At 38.4% G+C, this 23170-nt stretch overlaps 1 protein-coding gene and 1 long non-coding RNA gene across 6 annotated transcripts; both read left to right on the top strand.

Annotated features, from left to right (window-relative positions):
• Positions 1-4704: 4704 nt before the first annotated feature.
• On the top strand, positions 4705-11957 carry LOC111265431 (uncharacterized). 5 transcript variants are annotated; one of them, XM_022842114.2, is made up of 5 exons: positions 4705-5203; positions 7963-8045; positions 8215-8329; positions 8729-8780; positions 9605-9866. In XM_022842114.2, exons 1-5 carry the CDS (start codon positions 5092-5094, stop codon positions 9705-9707), a joined length of 465 nt encoding a protein of 154 aa, XP_022697849.1. In that variant the 5' UTR covers positions 4705-5091; the 3' UTR covers positions 9708-9866. The 5 variants fall into 5 exon arrangements, with proteins under 5 accessions (XP_022697849.1, XP_022697848.1, XP_022697847.1 ...); XM_022842113.1 differs by lacking the exons at positions 4705-5203; positions 9605-9866 and adding exons at positions 5210-5394; positions 11577-11957; XM_022842112.1 differs by lacking the exon at positions 4705-5203 and adding an exon at positions 5210-5394.
• A 3047-nt stretch (positions 11958-15004) lies between these two features.
• On the top strand, positions 15005-22707 carry LOC111265433 (uncharacterized). The gene is made up of 3 exons (XR_002683465.2): positions 15005-15358; positions 19166-19495; positions 20794-22707. It is a non-coding gene; the product is annotated as an uncharacterized LOC111265433 (long non-coding RNA).
• The last annotated feature ends 463 nt before the right edge of the window (positions 22708-23170 follow it).

Below are 23170 nucleotides of genomic sequence, written 5' to 3'. Positions count from 1 at the left end.
AAAAATATACTGTGGAGACTTTGTACGTAGGCACTACGAAACAGTACAATGAAGACAACATACCCACGAAAAATCCGTTTTATGCTGAATCGATAAGCAACTTACCTACTGAGTTAAACGTAAACCAGGATTGGAACGCATTTTTTGCTAATTCTCTACGCCAATTTTGGAAAAAAATATCGATGTTTTTTTTTTTATTCGCTTGGTTTAACGAACGGCCTAATAATATTTGCATGATATTTAAATTGTTAGCCACAGTTTTGTCCTGAAAAAACGGAATATCTATGGCGAAATAACGAAGTAACTTCAATAGGACAATGGGTTAGCAACAACAGAGTGTTGGATTTATCACAATAGGACAAAAAAGACTGGTGACGATTTGACTAGAGCACGGTAACGACTTAGTAGAAACAGCGTAATATGATTACTAGACCATTTTCTTGTATAAAGCTAAAAACCTTAGCATGACCTGAAACGGTTTAAATAGGTTAACTAGGATAGGTTAACGGAATTGTGCGATCGAATAGTAGGCCAACTATATTAAATTTAAGCCCGGTTTTATACAACGCAAATTTACCTCTCTAATGTAGTATAGAAAAAAAGTTGTTACTTTTTGTTGACATACAAATGTTGATGCAGGGTGATTTGAACTTCGAGCTGGGTTTTTGGGGGTGTGATAGATATAGAACTCAATAAACGGAACACTTTTCCTCAATCGAGCTATGGATTGTCGATGTTCATGTTAAGCTTAAATGTGGGAACTCTTCTAGGAAAGTAATTCAGAACAGAGCACTCGGATAAATATATAATTGTGTAAGAAGTATTGCCGTATTGTAAAAGGAAGCCTATATGCTTGTGCTGTTTTTGCAATCGAAATGGCTTGGGTGAAACTTTTTCGCTGTAGCCTGCTTATCTGCATCGAGTTGGGACTTTGTTCTATCATTTACTTTTGTACCATACAAAGATCAACGACTCTAAAGAATTACTGGAATAAGCTTCAGTTACGATGGGCAACCACGTAACCCTTTATCTGACCGACATATCTAATCCCTCTCGTTGCAGAACCTAAAGAGCACCGATATTTTAATTAACGTATTCGTTGATACCGCAACAGTATCGACAAGAAAATAGTGATATATATTTTAAAATTTATCGGATATTTCCTATTCCTAGAGCTAATTTGACTTAAAGCTGGAGTTCTGGGTCGGTATATTTGGACGTTGCATTCTTTTCAAGTAGGCAATCTTCCGATTAGCTTAGGCGGATTAAAGGAAGTACCGGCTCCGTATTAGGAACAAAGGAAGATGTAATTTTATTGGGTGTTGCAGTTACACAATGAGGTAGATGCTAAACCGAATTTACATATAGACCTTGAATAAAAACAATAAGTGCAATGTTACTAGATCAGTGCGCTTGTTTGACATAGCGAATTGTACTCATAATTATCGGTATAAAGCTGGCCAAGACAAGGCTTCGTCTCTAAGACGCTTTTGGATTTTTTTTAAACTTTGTACGTAAGAATACATTTCACTAAGATAGCCATTACCAATTTGAAATACCCGATGTCTTCACAGAGAAATATCTACACTTTTTCATAACTATTTAATATGTCATTTGGTTACTGGTCGCTATTTTGGATATCCAATGTAGTATCAATAGATACGCGAACTTTGATTCTTCTTTAAATTATATGGAAAATAGTACCCTGTAAAAGAGTGGAGCTTAGCTTTACGAGAGAGCACCGATTAATTAAAATTCTTCAACTTAACAACTGACTTGCATTAGCGGAGAAAGCAGACCCTTCTACATAAATACATTTACTCTCAGTGCAGAAAATACGTTTCACACAATAGAACAATTGTCAAAGTGATATTTGTCGGGTCATTGCAGATTCATCTCCATGAGCTATGAAATGAATTTCGACGCCTTACGACCCCATTGGTTAAGTGCTTCGTCTACTAAGCTCTACCGGTTCTTTACGAACCGTATTCCGTATATAAGGTGTAATAGAGTAGGGTTCCGCAGGGTACAGGGCTAAGCAGGTAGTATCCGATCAATGGGTATGATGCATCACATAAAAGTGCATTTTTTCGTTACATGCATACAAATATATAAGCCATCTCAAGAAATGTATATACTGTTTAACTACTCATAGCTTTTAGGTCGTTCTTCATTTTCTGCGCGTATGACTGCAAACAATGAGTGGGCCGAGATTAACTTTTGAACCAAACAGACTTTAGCATGTTATTAGATGTGTAAAGAAATAGCAGAAGTAGGAAAAATAGAATATCACAGAGAGCTTCAGGCAGTTCTGCCTAGCCGATTTTTTCGTGAATCGAATAAAAGTTAAGTACGAAACGGGTGGAACCGTTTAGGATGTCCATGGAGAACGTCCACAAAGACCGTGAACATCTAATCAGCTAAGAAAAATTGCGATAGATACTAATTACTAGTGTTGGAAACATATAGCACAATGTACCAAAATTTGCAAAGAAATCCAGTCATCGTGAGCTAGGAATCGGTAAACTCAGTGTCCGAAACTGTACTCGAATAACGTAACGGAGCAGGAAATACTGATCAGACACTTTCAAAATAATTATAAATAGTAAATCCTAGCTTGGATATAATTTGTGTTTACTGACAAACTCTTTATATCAAAACCTGTAAGAATTTCAGCTTGAAACAATCGTGCGTCGTCGTTATGCATAGCTGAATACAGCCCCTTTAAAACGGCCACCACTAATAAAGCAAGTAATAGAATAGAAGTGCTCTTTAGGTTACGTAGGGTTGAATAAATGGGGCGCTCAGGGCATTTGTCATACTTTGCGTTTGTACCCACTGGTTGATCGGGGTACACGTTAAAAGGACAAGCGGCTTACATACAGGAATACGACAGCCTACGCGATTTTATTCGTTGAGCGTATTTTGGTGTTTGTTCTTGAGGCCTTGATGGAGGAACTATGAAACCATTGAAACTAGTTTTCCGTCATGATTGAATAGGTTAAATGACCTTCAAGAAAACAAGAAGGAAGAAGAATTGCCTGCTGATGCAGCGCCGACTCAGGATTCTTGGTAAAGCAGCTCAAATTCTCGGTTTATTAGTTTTTTTGCCAATGAATAGCAGAGGGTGACAGGCGCACGTTTAATCGTCTACTGTGTACTATGAAAAAAAGCACAGTACAATGGCACTGGTGTTCTTAGAACCTGTGAGATGACTAGTTATTTCGAACCATAGGGATCCTCCTTGCACATTACATTTTTGTGTATTTTAAGTGCATCCAAAAAATCAATTCTAAAATTTGTTGCTTTCCAGGCCTGGAACAGAGGCCTTGTTTGAGAAGATGTTTATAGTTCGCAGTCTGAATTGACTGCTTGGATTCACTGGCTCTATATGTCGAGTTTTTAATGGTGATTCTTGGGTAACATATTTGCCTACTAAGTTTAGCGACACGTTATGATCAAAGTTCGAACTCATAGGAAGTAGACAGATACACGGTTTGTCGTTTCGTGCTGATAGGAGCCAGCCAGCCAGCCAGCCAACCGTTTGTCTGATCGAATGCCTAGCGACGATACCGAAACAGAGATTCACCGACTCAATTTTGGGTTGTTTGGCAAAGTGTCGGATAGAAGGCTCCATTCGCTTTGGGTCATACATTTTGTTTCCACATACAAAATATACACCTGTAGCATTTTAAATAATCTTATAGATTCCGCTCTGCACAGTTAAACAAAGGCAGGGACCGAAACAAGGCAAAATGAGAATGCTATGTTCTGACATGCGTATAAATAGCGTTACTGGACCATATAAGTGCCTACTGCGATAGCAGGCCATATAATCGGTTTAACAACAGGACTGCTTTCTTGTGACATTATATATTGTATTTTAACTAGATTAGAGTTTTAAAAAGCTCAAGAAATCAAATGCCAGATGCTGCGCTTGACCTATCATCGGCCCTTCTCTGTACGGTAGCTACACGTGCGGGCGACTATTAAACACGCTCGTATTAGATAGGTTTAGGTTGTTGTGAAGGTTCACGATGGCTCATTATCACACAGATAACGTCTACCTATTTTTAGTCTAACATTCGAACGCCAAAAGCTTCTGCGCTTACACAAATCTGATAATGCTGCCCAACTGCTAAACGTTTTCATATTTACATGCGTATTTTCTTTACAGGGACTGCACCCATAGTGCCAGTATCAGACTTGATCCTTCATTTCATTTTTGTGGTCAACGGCGCGACAAAGAGTTGAATCGAAGTACATTCATAGAACTTTACGCGTTAAGTTGCAAGACCACTTTAAGTTTAAAAGTTTTTATTAAATCTAAGTGTTTTGTTGCTTCTTTGTTGATAATAAACGTTTATGTCAGAAATATATCCACGCTCCTGTTATTGCTTCTTATTGCTAATATTGCAAATTTCTTTACCATTATTTCATTTTACTTTTATCTATGATACAATTTACGGAAGTTTAGTCAACAAGCCTTGCAGTCTTAAAATCGCATTTGGGTTACCGCGTTGATTCATACTGATGTTAGCCCCTAAGTTCGCAGAGACCGACGGATACGAACGGCAACGTCTCTTGACTTGCTTCAATACGGGAACTGCTAGAAATAAAGAACCTAGCACCTCTCTACAAGGTTCTTTATCAAATCTTGATCTTAGCAGAGAGCAAACATGGCCGCCTCGAGACTGACACTGAGCGTGGACTCGTGACAAAGGGTCTTGAGCAATTTCTACCTCTAACGAACGAACTTTATTTTCATTTGAGCTACCTGGTTGTTCGGTATATGCTGGTACGAATCGAAGTGCTTACAGGGCTGCGGGTAATAACCGTATTCAATCCCTACTAGAAATAGACTATTCCATAACGTTGTCACCGTACTGTGCTTCAATGACGATCTCTAAGTGATACAAATTTGATATTTGTGCACAAGGAATTTTGCTGGCGCAGCAGCAGCAGCAGCAGCAGCAGCTTTAACAGATTGGAGAAATAAGCTATCAGAACTGCAAAACGTTCCCAGTCACAAGAGGAAATTAAGTTCAGCTTTAAGCGTGTTGGCTTCAGCAACTTTACAGTAGATTTCCAATGATGCGTAAGGATCTACGGAGAGCAACGATATGTTGTGGATCATGGTTCATCCTTATAGCCGTACTGCTACGGTTCACAGTACCATCAGATACTGCTTCACATGGATACAGTCAGTTTGTTTAATGTTGGACTACGTATTTAGTAGTTTTATAACATCATACGCTACAAATAGAAGGCAAAAATTGCTTATAATCCGTATGAAATACGTAACCTTGTTGGTTACCGATTATGCTCAGCCCAACTCAGTTCGACACTCATGCGAAAATTTTAACAAAAATCGTTGTACCTATTTAGTCCTTAGTAAGTATCAGCATTTTAATTGATTAGTAGTAAAATCACTACCTATTTTTATGCTGTTTTAGGCTATTATGAATTTTGTTGTGCTGTAAGTACGTATCCCCTGACGCCTTCAATGCGCCTCCTCTCTGTTTCTCCAAGGCTGTGTCCCAGGCAAATCCGTTTGAAAAGTTTTTGCTTCAACTGTTTTGCTTTTTAAATATGCTACTTTAGCATAACTGAATTTAAAATTCAATTATCTGGGACGATGTTATAGTACAAAGTACAGTGGTTGAATACGATAGCTAGGAAAATTAGCAAAAAAAAGAATATCCTTCGTATTCACCTAATTAGAAATTTCTGAGTAACCTATTCTCGCGAAAATCGAGAAGTGACTTTAAACAAAATTATTTAATTCATTAAGAGATTGTACGCCACAATGTGCTCTGGCCAACTTTAGACATGCGAGCTCGTTAATATCTACTTTAGTGTTTTTTTTTTTTAAATCAGTACTATTTTTTTTATTTTGTTTATAACTCATTTCGATTAATATGCTATTCGGTTCAGGGATAGAAGCTATACAGGACTATGTCTCAGATCTATCTAAGCATGCAGTTTCGCAACATCGTTTAGTAACGTGCGTGGCTTTTATTTCTGCACCCACAACAGACCATCTTGCCTACCTAGGATATCAGATTTGGTCCACCGGGACCATAATACCTGCCCATAAATATTAGGTCGTTTTGATCTACATTTTGACTTTTATATACGGATATATAAAGAGATCTAATTCAGCAAAAACAATTTACTTCCTGTTAGCACTTTTGTTCCTGCACAAAAGATATTGTAGGAGGGCGTCAAGGTTGCTCGCCTACTGCCGAGCGCCCCGTGCACGCCGCGGAAACAATGAAGGAAGACTTCTAGAACGTTGAGGGCCTCGTGTGTAAAATATGTAGGGTAGCAAGTGAGACGATTGAACATTTCGTGATGAGATCTAAATCTTTAGGCCTACGAATTGTAAATTTCAAAAATGTTTTAGGTTTTACAAAAGAAATATCACAATAAACCAAATACTGATCGTTTGAAATATAGACTAAAGCTAAGCAGGGATCATGTAGTAACCTACTTTTAGTAATGTAGAATAAAAATAACCAGAATTTATTATTATGTAAGTAATATATTCAAGCGAAATGCACGTAAGGCGCGCCTAAGAGATACATTCTATAATAGATGTTAGATAGATAAAGTGTACAAATAAGCTTTGTATCTAGGCGAATTTACGGAAATTAGACAAATTAGTTTGCTATTCTTCATTTCTTCAACCATAAAAACCCAAGACTTGGAAAAACTAGATCCTATACACAGGTCTGCGTCGAATAGTTTCCCTAGTAGTTTATTGACGATAGTGGCAAAACTTCGTGCGAGATTCACGAAAAAAGCTTCATTTCTTTAATAAATCTTGAGAAGTACCTTGTTTAGAACTGCTGCATCTTTTCGAATTTTATTGAAAAGTCGTAAATGCATTAATGTCCCGTCGAATTGAGCTCTCCTGCTACGTTCCTAAATTAGTCGATAGCCTTCTTAAATATTTGATGAAGTAATATTTTTTTACATTTCGGCATTATTTGTTAGCATTAATTCCGGCTTTGTTTTGCGTGTGCCGCAGAAGGTGCCCTTGTAGGATATTTAAATACCGCGACAATTAAAAAATTAACCTAAAGACCTTTAAAAAGCCTTAATGCGATGAACCTTGAAAGCGCCCCCGGTGAAGTTTCCACCCACAAAATTCTGTCGAGCTTATTGCGTACAAGATTAAATGAGTTGTTGCTATTTCCAATGCTAATACATTGTTCCAGTATTATAAAATGAATATGCTTTGTTCTAGAGTACCTAAGCCTTCCTGGGATTTTTTGAAATGTTTTGTGAGCAAACTTTTGCTTTAAGCTTAGAAGATGTATTCGGAAGTCTTATATTCCTATCGAAATTGTTATAGGCAGTACATAGGGTACTAGGTTTATGAACATAGATGTTTGCGTACGATACCTTCGCTAGATCAAGTTTGACTTAAAAAGTCAAGACAAGAAGTATTATTGCTAGGAAACCTTTAAAATTCCCGACGCAATGCCGAATGGCATTGAAAAATAATTTTAGCGTAGAAGTTCCATTGCTCTAATCGATCTGTTGCGACTCGTGTACTTAGCTGTGCTAGTGATGAAGGCCAGCTGCTAGATTTGGAGAAAAGTGTTCATACTCGTCAATCGGTAATTTCGGTAAAACACCGAAAGCGTATTTGGTAAATGGTTCTTCTCTATATAAATGTAACCTTGCGTTCGCCTGTTTATAAACACATAGACAACGGAATTTATAGAATACTAAAAATTTCTTCCGAAGAGCTAAGCACACTTAAGCGTAAATGTTTTAAAAAAAAGTTTGAAAAAACATCGTACAAATATGGGCATAAATAAGGCGTACATGTACTTTTGAACTAAACGGAGTTATAATTGAAGTGTCATCTTTTTTTTTTCATTTCTTTATACTTCTTGCTAACAATTTTATACCTATTTACATGGTTACTGGGGGCCGTAATTGCAGATTACGACGAGGCTACTCAGGAGAAAGTAATCGAAGCGTTTAGCGGACTTGGCTTCACAGATGACTGCATGGATTACCTTAAGGTGGGCAAAAATCATAAAAAAAAAACACGATCGTTAAAGCTTAAATAGTATTAAGTTAAGGAGCAGTTAAGTAAGTTAAGGAGCAGCCATAGTTCCTCAGGCAAATTCGTCGATTGAAGCGTCTTGTTCTTTTACATATATTTTGTTCGTTTGCGAATCTGCCTTTTAGAGCGGTTCCGCGGAAGATTGCGGCAGATGCGTCGGTTCTATGAACCTAACAGAACGCCTGTGCATTGTTCTAGGGGGCAATCCTGAGGTCTGCTTTCTAAGATGTGCCGTTAAACGTACGTACAGTTAAGGCTTTCTTCAACCTTCTATTTAAATGATTCTGTACTCAATACTAGATAATAAAAAAACGCGCCGTTATGCCATAAACGACGACAAACCATTCGCTTACTTACGTAGCACTAGCCTCAAGGTCTATAGAAATAGAAGATGTCTACTCTGCTACAAAGGCGCCAATGCTTACCTTTAAAAAGCTTAGAATGAAACCAACCATCATTAAGACGCAATTTATGCCAATGACAATACTCATATCTGTAGGCGTAATGTATAAAATAATATTGATTACAAGCTAAAACTGGATTTATCTCGTTTTCCGTGAAATTAAATTTTCGTTAGGAAATGTTTAGTCTGTATGTAAATTTACTTGCTCTTTAAAGTAAAGTAATTTGCTCTTTCAGGCTGCTGCTCACGTAATGAGGAGGATTCGATCGAGCCGTCACGTTACAATAGGTAATCTAATTCTAAGTGATTTACCGTCAAATTGGGTTTACAAAAGCTTTGGGTCCCGGCCTTCTTTGCAGCTAGTCGTTTTATTATCTGCGCAAAAATATCCTAACCTAAATTTTTCAAGAAACTCTAGCTTTATAGCTTATTTACTCATGCCAGATAAATGCTAGTGTATAGCCATGCTATTTTGGTTCTGCTAACTACTTTAGAACAAATCGTTATATGCACATTTTAGGCCTAGTATAACAACTTTGATCAAATCGTAGCAGGGCCTAAGTTACAAGACTCATTCACATATATTTTACTTCAGGAAGAGTCCGTGCTGAGACACACTCTTATTTGTCTGTACTTAGTAGTGGGACAAAAACAAGTTAACGTAGCGTTTTAGGAAGAATGAGAATAGTCCGCAGGAAAGGCCCAGTGGATTAGAAGGTGGAAACTTTCCGGGAAGAGTTTATTTTTATCTATTTGCTACTTATTCTCGACAATATCTTCTACCGAGACTACAAATGGTTCTCCGCTATCAACATAAGCTGCGTAGCCTGTACCGTCGGCGATATTTGATATAGCGCCCTCCTGATCTGTTTTCATTTGAAGTTTGGGCGTTCGAACCACCGCATCAACGAACCAAATATCTAAAATATAGATTAGGGGCATGCAGGCTTTTTATGACCTAAAGACGTGCAGTCTAAAGTAACTCGAGTTACCTGATTGCTTCAAGTCAGACGTTCTGATGGCAAGTTCGTGTGAAATTGTGAGCATGTTTTTCTGCATGCCCTTTAACCATCCGAAACTTTGGTTCCCGCACCCCTACCTGCTGCGTGCAGCCCGAGAACTGTGCTCCTAGGAATCGCAAACACCCTGATGGAGGCTCCAGCTAACAGCACACACTCCTGTCTTCAATGCCTGCCCGTCGACAACATTAGATAAAGTAACGGCGCAAAAGAAGACAACGTATCGTTGGTGGGTGTGTGGTTGAGTTGCATCTACGATTCGCTAATTTTAGGATAAGCCTCACCAAAACTAATATTATACAATAAATATATGTGTATGCACAGTTGGAGTGCATATGTGTCTAGACGTCCGAAACTGTTTGTTTTTATATATATATATATATATATATTCATGATAAATGGCTTAGAAATGAAATATAACAGTCGATCTAGCTATTTACTCAATAAGTATGTCTGTGTGCGGTCCTGTCGCGTTTAGTTACTGCACAAGAAAATGAATCGTCGTATTTAACAGTAGGGAAAGAGCTATAGCTATTACAGACGTGCCATATCCCAAGCTGCTTATAGGATCACAGCTTAAGGGGGTTTTAAAAACAAACCACATGAGTTAATCTTTCGAAAGTATTGTCGAAGTGATCGTCCAGAGTTATAACAAGCAGTATGTGGATTTTGAAAAGATTTTGGTTTGCCGCATAGATTCCTTTTATCGAAAACTGTAGTAGTACTAGACTGTAGAAAAATAATAGTAAAAAAAACTGACCAGTTGCATTATACATACAGTATACGTGAGTTAAACGTGAGGGGATGGGTGGCAAAGCCCTCTAGTTTTGAAAACTGCGCCGATTTGATAAGCTGATTTACAGAACCAGTACCGTTGAGGCTTGATGGGACTATATACTTCGCATAGACTTTCTTACAGCACACGACTTACGCACAATTGTCAATAGCATGCAAACTACCTACTTATATAATAAAGTTTCGATACAAGCTGTACAGGTGGGCTATAATCATAATTACTAAAAGCGACGTAAGTTATGCTAATTCTTTTCTCGAGTTCTCTAAAAAGCAACTTTGCACTGACAACTCGTATTGCACTAAGCCTTTAACAGTCATTTCATTAATGCGAAAGCATCGTGCCGTAAGTTAGAAGAGCGTGGTCACATAAGTCTTGCAATAGCAATTATCTATAGTTTCACATCAAACTGCTTTATATGACGTTCAATTGTGTGTGAACCCGTTTGTGATTCCAAGTTGAGTATTTATACCATACACACTTATCGCTGTTAAGGATTTGATCGCACAGACCGTTGGCTGGCTGGCCGGCTGGTTCTTGCCAACGCGAAACGACGAACCGTATGTCTGTCTATGGATTCGAACCTACACCGCAATGTGTCCCTATGCTTAGCATGCAATTACCTCACCTTCTAAGCTCTCACGGGCACATACCATATACCCATATCATCACTTTACGGGACAACAAATAGTGGGTCTTGAATGCTGGTGCGTGTACCTTGCCTCTAAGGGGCAACTAAAATGAATACCACAAAGTGTCGTCTTTCCCTCCGTATTGATCGTATACGAACAATTTTCGTACATTTGAGTAGATAAAGCTTCATATTGATATGAGTGACGACGCCAACTGATGTCATTAACTATTTTGAATAATTCCATTTATTTGGAACCAAAAGCCACCAACGGCTGTCACTACACCACAACGCGTTGAAATAGAGAGAACTTCCTTGACTAATTCCTAGGGCCAATGAGTAGCTAATCTGTCATCGTTTTACCAGGTGTTGGACGCTGAAGCTTTATGGAGCCACCACAGCAACACATCAAGGACAACTTTTTTTCTACGATAAATATCACTGTATCGTGTAATAAAGAAAAAAAGTTAAACGACTTTGTAATATCGAATGCATCGGGGTACGCAACATGAATCTAGATAGCTATTACATAGACGATATGGCATCGAGTACCAGCAACCCTATTGGGTACCTTGTCATACATACACATATATCGTTATATACAGTCATAACAAAGACATTTCATTTTTCCTAACCGTTAGGGAGCGCCATGTTCCTGATCGAATCTTCTGCCGGTACTTCGGCATGATCGTGTGGTAATGTCTTTCAACGTACACGGCTCCTTCAACAACATTCTATAAAAAAAACGATCTTGTGCTATTATCGTTGCCATTTCTTCTGTATATAATCACGCATGATTCCTTTCATTGCGACTGCCACTGGCGCTGATACGTGGCGATAGCAATTGATTTCGAAAGACGATTATCGAATAGACGATAATCACGATTATGATAGATACCCACGTGTGCCTGCATAGTTCCAGTGGTCAGGGGTGCTAATCCTTATCGAGCAACGAACGAATGTAACCGTCCCAATATTAAACCATTAATAAAATTAGCAATGACAAAAAGGGAAAAGCTGTAGTAATATGGTTTGTATTTTATTCTTTAATCTAATCTGTTTATTGTTTATATTATTGTACTATAATTAAAAAGTGTGACATTAACTGGCTACTATTATCAATATGGTTACGTTATAGCTATAATTATCTTACCATCTATTTGAAACATGTAGTAGCGACTTTCTTTTTAACCTTATAAACGCTGAAAAACTTCAAACTTCTAAATTTCATAAAAAAAATCTTTCTCGAGCCTAAGACCTCGTAGAGATTCCTCTCGGCCATAAGCGACTTTTTCAGCGCCTCAATACCTACTTATAGCGATTCGATGTTGAAATCAATACGGCTAAACACACCTGCGTCGCCTATTAAAATGGCCTGTAGCCGATATTTTCACAAGTTTACACTTTGTTTTTATAATACAATGTGGATCTTTAGCTTGTTCTCGCCGATGAGGCGAACTCGGCGAGCCACCATAGCTACTATGAGGTCACGCTAGGATCGTGCCATAGCCGGATGAATGCAGCTTAGTGTACTGGACCGCATTTACCAAATGTCGCAAAAACGTATTCCTTTCGTTGCCGTGGTCGTTAATTGATCCGGTATTCCATTAACGGATTAAGTCTTTACAGGGTTGGTTGAAAACGAAAATTGCACGGCAACGTTTTTGACAATATTTTCTAAACGCGGTATCTAAATTTAGCAAACGAAACAGGGCACCACCAAACAGACAATCTTCCTTCACCCATTTCTGTGTCACAGTCTTAATTCCTATGAGATAATGCAAACATCGCACATCCCAGTGTCTGGACAATTGTGCTAGAAAGCAACTAATTTTTCTATCCATGACTCTTGTCCAGGTAAGGATGAACGATATCTTTCAAGGGCCGTCATATCTATGCTCCACAAAAAACTACGTTCGCCCTACCTTTTAGGGGGGTTTTAACGGAATTTCAATGAATGCGCCACATTTCAAGCTACCAATTTATATACTCTATTATAGGAAGGTAAATCAAAAGACACATATGTAAATTTAGCCAACCAACAGTTTTACTTAAAATGAGGGATATTAAAGGCAGCGCATCGGTGCGTGTACATGTTCAGCTAGGAAACGAAAGACGGAACATTAGCTAGGACTGAAAATTAATAGAGCAACAAATTGTCTCGAAACGTTCATGACGATCTCAAGGCTTTTGCAGAAAATTCGTGTACAGCAATTCTGGACAGCTTTTATTTGCTAAAATGCCAAGACCAACGACAACATCAATAATAATTTTTAAAATTATTATATGGCATACTACTGAGGAGTTATAAATGAGCTTTTGTGAGGAAATAAATGTTTGCAAATAAATAGAGGTAAAAGTAGGTTTCTCTCGATCCGCATTATCTATTCCCTATAAGCGATGTAATAGCACGAAAATTAACCTAAATTGGGGACATCTTTTTACTACGATCACGGTTCCAGATTTGCATACGATGAACATGTTTTAGAAATCAATGCAAACAGTTTGGTTTTGTATTATCGATGATCCGCTATAATATTAGGTACTACAGTATATTCGAAACATGAATTGACGTTAACCTAAAGAAGTTGAGCGCCTCCATCTGAGGAGATGGCGCACAGGGGCTTGCGTCGTAAATAGAATAAGAATTATAGCGGTGCTTGCTGTTGGACGTTTAGTTGCTATTAGGTACTGCACAGAAAAAAAGAGCCATTTGAAGAGGATTACCGTTCCAATGCAATACTATTGAAGAAAGTTGCATTTATAGAAATTTGGTTGATGACTGTTTTCACGGGAACGAGAAGAACTTACACAGTGTCGCAGGAATCAAACAAATCATACAGATAAGTTAATTTCGCACCGTGAAAAGAAATAACAAAATATTGATGTCTAGTCTATAATATCAATGTTACAGGTGCACGATTAGTAACAAAGCGTGTACCCATTGCGTACGTAATGCCTTCATTTCACTTGAGAGACCTGACTGTACAGTTGCATCAGTTGAAAACGTGTATTCATAATTTAGATAATCTGTTTAGGAAAGGAGCATCTGATTCTCAATTCCACCCATTATTTTACGAACTCGTTGAAGGTTGTAGCTGGCTGGGTGTCGTCAAAATTTACCTCAATAGATACACAAGGTATAGTTTTTACCGCCTTTCCTTTTTAGCTGTTCGGCTATATATTTTTATACAAATAATTCGAAACAAAATTCAGACATTTTCTAGAAATAATTTACTTATAGTTAGTTGCGTTGAACTACAGAATAATCAAAAGACGACGCCACCTTGTAACAGTCATCGGAGTTTTCCTTCCTTTCAGAAACACCGCGTGATTGTTTCCTTAACTAAACATGTACATTGAGAAAAAAATATGAAATATTTATGAACGTATGTTTATCAACGTCTAATTAATTTAAGTACAAGCTTATTAGTATATGATTGAATGAGCACATGCTCTCAACTTAGAGCACAAACCAAACACTACAGTCGTGATCAATAAGATTTTTGGACTAAAGGGGGACGAGCCAAACCCCAGAGGTTGGGGCAGATTATTGGAAGAGTATGGAGATCGATTAGATCGATAGATGGTCATAAAAGATTCATTAATGTACGGTACAGTTAAACAAAGGGAAAACCATTTACGCCTTAACAGGTAGAATGGAGCACATCGCAACACAGTTAAGAATAATTACCCTCAAATTTTGGAAGACGGCATTTTCCTTCATCGGCATATGCTGCAGTTCAAGGTCGTCTAATTGCGTTCGTCGTCTAGATCTGATGAAATTCGGTATTTGCTCTAAACGTACGCCTCTCTGAACTGAAGCACTTTCAGGTGCGTCTGCGTATGGACCAAACTTGTTCGTTGATAGTGAGAACAGGTCCTGTGTAGCCGAACAAATCTGAACGGTTGATGACGAAAGTTGTTTCTTTCAACATCAGTCGTCAGATCATTTCACTGAGTAGACTGACGCACTGAGGGCCGCATCGCTATCTGATTGTGACGAAATCAATGCGGCTGGCTCAGCAGTAACCTACTGAATCTAGATACGTCATCCCATTTGAAACGCTCGGAAGGCAACGATCCGAATTCGTAAAGACGACGTGTATATATACACGGGACGATTCCTCAGGCGTCCGAGGTTGTGTAATTTCTAGTTGTAGACAATGCACAAATTTGCATATAGATGTGCAAAGCTGAATAATTATTTCAGTTCAAAGTTGGGAACAAGCGGTGTACAGCCTCTCTGAGACATTATGTAGGCAAAGGCCATTGTGTGTATACATGGCTTCCTTTTTATTAAAAAAAAAATGATTCGCACATGTAACTTACTTAACTAGTGATTGCTGCTATCACGATTATTGTGTCTGATTGTAGGCTGTCGCCGAAATCTCTGCAGTGAATATTCTTTACGTAATGTTAAGTAAGTATTTGAACTTTTGTAGGCTTAGAGGAAATGCTTATTCTACGTTTTATTGCACTTAATAGTTAGAAAATGTTTCGCCTAAACACCTCTCATGCTCAGTAGTATACTTAAGAATGGCTTTCTAAACTTTGTTCACGCTTTACACCTAAAAGTGAGTATACCTTTCCTAGACATTCATATACTTAACAAATATAGGCTAGATTGTCACTTACGCTAAATCTAATGGAACAGGTAATAGATAATCAATTACAAATACGTACAAACTGTTTGATGCCCCATAGCTGGTGCGTACACACATGGCACCTCGTCGAATATTATTAGTACAGAAGCTGCTAGGTGCGTTGCTCGGCCTCGTAGCCACGCAAGCTCTACGTATGTAGACATAATTGGTTTATGCTATAATTTCCCATTGCAGAGACAATTTGGAGGGAAGCTTTTTGCATGAATGTTTAAATACGCCGATTACCGCCAGAAATTTGTTTCTAGTAATACCGCTTCAAGCACTATCGATATAGCATTTGCCCACTGACTTATTTGCTAAATACCGTAGACTTACGGCACAAGGGCAAAGCTGCTTGTTGCTTATCTAGCCTACAAACCGTTTGAATGCATTTAGCCAACATCGAACATTTCATTTAGGTAGGCATCCTAAATGCAAATTATTGCGTTTATGAGGCTTATCTGATTTAGCCTAGGGTAGCCTGCAGCAGCGATGCACAAGAGGATCGGCTTTGTCTGCGTATTCTCATTCTGCGCTTTATTTTTTCGCCTTACTTGTAATTGTTACGAAAATATTCTTATAATCATCAGAAAGGAGTTGGGAAGATTGTCCGAAGCCCATCTTCCCAACTCCTTTCTATTGTATGATAACTTGTGCCAAATGTTTCAAATTTTAGCTGCTTCTTTTATGCTTTATATGCTAGATATGCTTTACTATGCCTTTGCACAATTCGTTATTGCTTGAGGCAATGAATTTGGTATTTACATTAACCTTTACTGCGTCAATAAGGGAACTTACAGTTGTCGAGGGCGCATTGTCTAATAATGCTGCAAGAAATTGCCCATTTCCGATACACCAGGTGAGATCGACAGGGGTGCCGTCTTCAGTCTACTCATCTCGATATTTGCCATAAACATGAATGTTAGGGTGGCATAGTTCGCACTAAGTTGGGTGGAATGCAACTTCAACCTTGCAAGTTATTTAAGCTAATAGCTCAACTGATAACAAAAAGCGGTTGTCGGCATTGGCTCATTGAAATGCGCATTTTACTGCAAGAGCGTCTGTGTAGGAATGAAATGATAGGTGACAAAAACACATCGTTTGAACCTGCGAGACCTTTTGAGAACATGTATGTAGATACTTTCACTTTTTTGAGCAGGGCTAGTAAGCTGGAAGATAATTTACGATGGGCTAACAGGGCGGAATTATGTTTCAGCGCCCTCCGGGGTGGAAAACAAAAACAGCTTCCTGTGCATGTCTTGGTTTAGGTAGTAGCCCAGTGCATTACATCTGAAAATTTGCCAAATTTCCCCCCTCCCCAGGCGCAGCTTGCGTAATTCGATGCGTTTTCCGTAGTTCTGAAACGCAATATTGTATAGTTCAGCATTAACTTTTCTTAGGCTTGACTTTAGACGAGTACAACGTTTCTGGTCATCAATTGTTCACCATTGCTCGACTGAGCCTGTCGGTAACATCGACCAATCGAGGGTAGTCAAATTATAGGACTAAAACGGCTGGTCTAGAAGCATGCTTTCGAGCAAGTTGGTTGCTTCCTGCACTATGTATCGAGCTACCTCATATTCAAAAATTGTTCGCATCTAATAGCTTCATTCCGGTCCGTTGAAAAAACTGTAGCGTATCACTATAGAACTCGCCAGTGACTGTCGCTACCATTCGATCGTCATTTTTGAAGTTTTCCCTCCACAACCTGTAGCAGTAAGTGGTTTCTGGTGAGTGAAGTGATTACTCTACATGCACACTTACGTTCCCTTAAATGTGACAAACTCGTTTACTCACATAGCCATTCGGCTAGAAATAAGCCTCATTAGAGAAGATGACGTGACACAATAGGTCACTAGTATGCTATAAAATCTGACCAGCGAATAAGCCCTGCTTGTGAAGGTTCTGGGATCTCTGATTATTGAGTTTGCTCTACCCTAAAGAGATGGAGATGCCGCTTTTGCTTTAAAATGAATTACACGGTGCACCTTAATTGGTTGAAAATGAAACACGACTTTACGTTCAGGTCGCCGAATTCGCGTTCACATTGCTTCGGACCGCAAAGACACTACGAATCGTTCATCCAATTCGCGGCCTCTCTAGCCTTAAATTATTTTCAAATGAGTTTATATTTTTAAATCAACTAATTTTTAAATGAATCAATGGCCTTTTGTTCCTTCCATAAACGAAACGTGTAGTACGTAATCTGGGTGACACCTACGAAGCGTTACCTGATGGACTTCCCGTGTTGATAGGAAGTTTCTACGGAAAACAGATATTGCGAACTGTAAACCCCGCCATGTGTAACCTCGACAATCTGCTGGCCCTCACTCGTTATAAACACAGGAGAAAGAAACAAAGGAGATCCAAGCGTTTAGTCTATTCTATAAGATAATTTCAAAAAAAGAACATGGATTTTTACTAGCGGGCTTTATTGTGATAAAATACTCTAAAATACTGTGTACTATGACCCTTGTAGATTTGACTACTTCCGTTATATGTCTGTTGGAATAAAGTTGATTGGTTATCTTTTTTACAGCTAGATTTAGGCAGGTACTGATTTATGCTTAAAATAAATATAGTATATAATGTAGTAAAAACGCGCATTTTTGACGAACTAGAGACAGCGTAGCCACTCTGTAGAGTGGCTTAGATCATTGTCGACTTTGACCCGGTTAGGTATACGAATTTACACGTATGGTCCGATTTTACATATTTTTAAAATATATATTTAATTAGAGCGATAAGCTATAAAACAGTGTTGTGCTGGGTAAGGTAAATTATCTCTATTTGAAAGTTCGGGTTACCAATTTTTTTTGAAAGTATTAGTAACAGAACATTGAAATACAGGCCTGTAGTTTGCAACTAATTTTTCTCTAATATAGGGCAACTATACAATTTCAACATACACAAGGTGCAATGCTTTCCATGTAAGACTCTTCGAATATCAATCTAAAGTGTTTAGTGGTGATCTTAGAAACTACAACGACTAGATAAAGACGTTCCAAACGCTCATTTTTAGCTGTACAGGGAACTAGAGAGAAAAAAGACAGTCGCCAGTATAGAAATGAGAAGTGTTCGACAATTAAGCTTGTCTTTTCTGTGCGAAGAGGAATAACAGGATCCGAAGATTTCAAACAAGGATTCATTACCTTTTAAGCGACCATTAGTATAAGGGAAAGCTGAGCCAGCAGCGTTAAAGTTCAGCTTCAATCGGTCAACATCCTGCATTTCTTTATAGCTTCCGAAATCTTGCTAGATAAAGTGTTGGATATTTCTTGATTGCGGTATATTTGATACGATCAAGTGGCCACGTAATTTGCCGGTTTGGGTCAAGGAGTGGGGTACGTGACTCAATCAGAAAGGTACACCAGCTCATAAGTTCATTGTACATTTCTTTCGCGCAAATACGATCAACAATAGGATTCAGTTCATCATATTGAAATAAGTAACACCCCCTCTTCCCCCTTGATTTACAGTCTATCTATCCACAACCTGTAATCTAGATGCTTATGCGAAAATGCAAATTCCGTTTACTTAATGTAATATAAAAGATAACTTACGGTTTATGAATTGTCTGAAAGGTTACAGGACAGTGTTATCGATGGAACGGAGTGTAAAGCCATGATTAGGTCCGGATTTGAGTTTTAGGAGTGGCACTACCGACAAGCTGGTCTTAACAGCAGTTTACGAAGGGTCCTCCGATATGTTGCCGCTGAGGACAGAGGTTGAGCAGTTTTTGGTGATTTCTAGGATACCGGGTAAATTCAAGTCATCAAAAACTGTCGCGGTTGTCATCTGTTGCAGTGCATGTGTCTTAAGCAGACCTACGAACAAGGTCCACCGCAGTATATTCGTTAGGCACAGCCTACGTTCAATATGCAGTTATCGCCCGCGTGTGAAAACCCAAAACGGTAATTTCCATTTTTCGATAACTTCGTGTTGCGTGTCTAGCAATCAAACCAAGTTCCACAGCGAGCATTAGGAGTGAATAGTATCGGGCAGTTCTGGTTTTTTATTTCAGACACGCATCAGAAATACCCTCTTTTAGTTATAAAGCTACCATGGAAATGAAGTTTATCCATAGTTTAGATTATTATTTAGGATAGACTACCTACAGAATCGATCAACTGCTTATTTAGTTGATTTTGTAGAAAATATAAAATCCATGAATAAAATGACCTAATTAGTTGCTTATTGTTAGCTTTTAATGATCTACTACGCCGTCTATGATCGTGCAAAATGGTATGAAGTTACTTGTATAAATTGATTGACTTTTTTTCTATTTGCGTTTATGACATATTTGCCATGGGTAACTTGTGAGTAAATATCAACGACAAAAATTAGTCAGATCAATGTGGACCCGTTTGTATAAACAACTATAGAAAAATCCTACGTTGGCAGGCGGAGAACCAAGGATTATTCAGCACTTCAAAAATTCACATGCCTTTAGAGATTCGCTTGTTACCCTATTTAAGGTGTGCGTAAACGCATACAAAACTACTCATTTTTCGATATATTTTTCCGGCAGCCAATATGCATGAGATCATTCAACGAATGTACCGCAAATCAATACAGAATATAGATTAAAGAAGGTTAACTTTTTCATGCATCGTTAGCGGCATCAGACAAGAATACAAAACCAAAAGCATCATTATTTCATTATCGTTTATTTTGTTCCCCTTTTTTCTCGCGTGATTTCGATATGCATGCTCAGAACAACAGCATCAAACAGACTATTTCTGTTTGTAAGGGTTTTGCGAGTTACTTTCTGCGACCGTGGCATAGACGATCCTTTACTATCTGGCCTCCAAGAGCAGTATCTTTTACAGTGACTCTTTAGTTGACCTTCTCAATTTACGTTTTGCCACCCCATTAAACTACAGATGCTAGAAATCACATTTTGGGGAACTATCCGATATCTACTCCGCTTGACATCCCTACCAGTATGTTTACGTGCTTACTAGATTTTTGCACACATATAATGCACCCACCGTGCAACAAAGACGAACGTTTTTCTTATATGGATACCGACTTAATTACATTTTTGTTCCGATAGTATTCGATACCACTAGTAACCCCATAGGAAACTTCACTTCATTTTTTTGCCCTTAGTTACAGTTTTCATTTAATAAAATTACACGTATTTGCTATTTCTTAGTACTAAAATTTTCCCGGCCAATGTCTAAGTATTCTGCATTTTTTTCGTCAGTATGCTGATAATTCGAATACAAGCAGCTGAGCGGCTCCAGAAGTGAACAGAAGCGGGCTTAAGAAGTGTCTGTTTTGTACAGCTACCGCTATCAGAAATTGGGCAAAGAAGTCTTCAGGCAATTAAATCTTTCAAAGAAGTTTTATCGAAATTGCCGTCATTACTGTGGACTCGAAACGTCACTGGTTTCAGAGGCTTGATCGACAGTTGGTTTGACCGGATATTCGGCCGGATGTCCCGAGCATCTCTCAGACCGGTTCAGTTGTTGCTCAGCACCTTCTTAAGATTATATCCCAATTCCTACACTGTCTAGTCTACAAACCTGCCCAGCGATAGCCATGCACAGATGTTGTTTTTTGCAGATTGTTTAATAGTGATTACATAAGCGAAATGACATTATGGAGATACCCGCGTAGCATCACATTGCCTACCATAGTAATGATCTAAATATGTTACTTGTCGATCAGCAAAGCGATTGTAAATGTACCCGCTGTTTAAGTAGCGCGAAAATAGATACAAGCTGAATAACACTAACACGTTAATAAAGAAAAAAACGCGCAACAAAAATCATGTTCATCAAATCAGTTCTAATTTCCTTGACAAATAATTTGAGAAACATAGTAATAATAATAATGTTCGTTTACACCTACCTACCTACCTACCTACCTACCTACCTACCTACTTGCCTGCCTACCTACCTACCTATCTATCAATCCTTGTGTGTTTCCTGTGGAAACGAACTCATAGACTAAAGAGATGTAGAAACCTGTAGAGATGGTAAACCTGAATAAAAACTTTGTTAAGGGAATCAATCTAGAAGGAAAATAAAATTTAAACAATAAAATTATTTTTTTTTTGCTTATTCATATTGCGGACTTGCGGTGGATTCGGAAGAAGAGCTGAGCAGCGAGCTATGTCATCTTCTTTTCAACGGGAGTAGAAGAATCTAGGCCCACTATTTTCGTTTCTTTTAGTCCATGTTATGTATGTATCTGGTTACGGCTATGAAAAGCCTTTTTTTTCTTTTTCTTTTTTTATAATGAGAACGATTAACAACGGTTAAGTAAAAAAAAAAAACGGTTCCGTACCACCTTCTGCTTAAAGGTCACATAATGTTGGCTATGTAAGCTGGTTGGTTCTGGTGTGCCCCTAAGCTGCAGTATAGTTTGTTCTGTGAACAAGCCATAATCATCGATTACAAAGTAAAGATCGCGTTTTAGCGTAAGCCTTTTCAGATGGCTTTAGTTCCTGCTTTAATTGAATCTTACACAATCGAACATTAAGGTCTAACCGAGGCACAGGCAAGGTAGTCCAAAAAAAGCCCCATTATTGCAATCGCCTAGGAATTGAACGGTTTGAATTTTTTAGCATTTTCTCAGCTACAGCAAAAGGCCATTAAACTTCTTCGAGCTCGTTTCACAGACAACACTTACAAAATTGAACGGCGGCTGTTCCAAAAATTCTCCCTTTTGTATATAACGAAAATCATGTTCTGCTGCATAACCTACAGCTTAGTGTGTACACAAGTGCTTTTCATTTAATAAATAGAAATTATCTTTCTTAGTGCACATGCATCTCCGCCGTTGATCGGCCAAGGAGAGAACATATCCAATATAAAAACTCAAAGATTTATACATGACATTTCAGATTCAGTTCTGCTAAAAACCTACCTGCTACGGAGTTTTGAAAATTAAAGAATTACTTCGAGGGTTCGGTATTGAGTAAATATCATTTTCCATTGGAGTTTTGTAATGATGTATTTATCGCCGCCGAGATGTATGCTCGAGTGTTGTTCCGCTAATGAATAACTTGTCGGCTTGTTCGAAGGTTGCTTGTCGCATAGAGCAGCTATTACTCTTGTCAATTTGATTACCAGAGAAGATAATAAAATCTGTTACCTTCGCGTATCAAGCTATGAGAGCACTGCAAATCGAAAAATCTTTTCAATTTACTAGTAAAACCTCTTAGTTTTGAAGCGAGAGATCTTATCTCAGCTAGCGTAAAATGTGTTGCGCAAGGTTCGACGAGTGCCCCCACCTTTCAACCAATGTACTCGATGTATATTCGATTTGTGAAATATTTAAATTTTTGAGACCCTTTCCATTGCAAAATGTAGTATTATAAATTTCATTTACAAGTGATCAAACGATAGGCTGTCCGCCAGCGCAAGGTCTAAACTGAGCAACAACAAGGGTATGCATTTGGGGCGAAAAGTAATTCCTTCGAAGACTCGCAGAACACTATTAACGATCTCTGCCATTTATGATTTTGGCATTGTCGAGGATAGGCGTAATTCTACCGTGTTCATCGGACCCTTTCTGTTGTATAATATCGTTTACTCGAGACAAATGGGCTATACGATATTTCCGACAGCCGC

This window comes from Varroa jacobsoni, unplaced genomic scaffold (genome assembly GCF_002532875.2).
Source record: "Varroa jacobsoni isolate VJ856 unplaced genomic scaffold, vjacob_1.0 scaffold_973, whole genome shotgun sequence".
NCBI lineage: Eukaryota > Metazoa > Arthropoda > Arachnida > Mesostigmata > Varroidae > Varroa > Varroa jacobsoni.
Note: the sequence above shows the minus strand (reverse complement) of the source record. Positions and strands in the feature narration are given on the sequence as shown.